The sequence below is a fragment of the Pipistrellus kuhlii genome, unplaced genomic scaffold (assembly GCF_014108245.1).
Source record: "Pipistrellus kuhlii isolate mPipKuh1 unplaced genomic scaffold, mPipKuh1.p scaffold_m20_p_20, whole genome shotgun sequence".
NCBI lineage: Eukaryota > Metazoa > Chordata > Mammalia > Chiroptera > Vespertilionidae > Pipistrellus > Pipistrellus kuhlii.
The window spans coordinates 1,671-2,500 of record NW_023425516.1 but is presented as its reverse complement, the minus strand read 5'-3'; the positions used below and the strand labels follow the sequence as shown (position 1 = coordinate 2,500).

The 830-nt window shown below is 79.3% G+C and overlaps 1 protein-coding gene across 1 annotated transcript in view; it reads left to right on the top strand.

Moving 5' to 3' along the window:
- LOC118725629 (transient receptor potential cation channel subfamily V member 4) overlaps positions 1 to 465 on the top strand; it is a gene marked incomplete at its 3' end in the record, with an annotated part of 28,927 nt that extends 28,462 nt beyond the window's left edge. The window contains exon 7 of the mRNA XM_036449618.2: positions 253 to 465. Within this exon, the coding sequence (XP_036305511.2) occupies positions 253 to 465 (213 nt within the window). The remainder of the gene's footprint in view (positions 1 to 252) is intronic.
- Positions 466 to 830: the final 365 nt, after the last annotated feature.

Below are 830 nucleotides of genomic sequence, written 5' to 3'. Positions count from 1 at the left end.
GGGAGCCCGGGTGCGGTCTGGCCTCAGTGGGACACACGGGGTGCTGCTGTGGCCGGGGACACCCTTCTTTCCTCTGCTGCTGTCGGTGAGCCCGATGGTGAGGTGCTGTGAGGAAAGGGCCCGCACACAGCCTCTGGGTAAACTCCTCCCGGCCTGCTCAGGGAGGCCGATGGCTGGGCTGTGCCGGCCCCCGGCCCCCCGGGAGCGCCCCTCCTCGGGTGGGTCCAACCCGCTGACCCTCCTTCTGCTCAGATCTTCCAGCACATCATCCGCCGGGAGGTGACGGACGAGGACACCAGGCACCTGTCCCGCAAGTTCAAGGACTGGGCCTACGGCCCCGTGTACTCCTCGCTCTACGACCTCTCCTCCCTGGACACGTGTGGGGAGGAGGCCTCTGTGCTGGAGATCCTGGTGTACAACAGCAAGATTGAGGTGGGCGCGGGGCGGGGGCGGGGAGCCGGGGGCGGGGGCGGGGCGGGGGGGGCGCCAGGGGCGGGGGCGGGGGGCCGGGGGCGGGGCCGGGGGCGTGGGGGCGCCAGGGGCGGGGCCGGGGGCGGGGCCGGGGCGTGGGGGCGCCAGGGGCGGGGCCGGGGAGCCGGGGGCGGGGCAGGGGGCGGGGGGGCGCGGGCGTGGGGGCGGGGAGCCGGGGGCGGGGCAGGGGGCGGGGGTGCCAGGGGCGGGGCTGGTTAGCCGGGGGCGGGGCAGGGGCGTGGGGGGGCGCGGGGGCGGGGCCGGGGAGCCGGGGGCGGGGCAGGGGGCGGGGGGGCGCGGGAGCGGGGCCGGGGAGCCGGGGGCGGGGCAGGGGGCGGGGGACACCAGGGGCGGGGCCG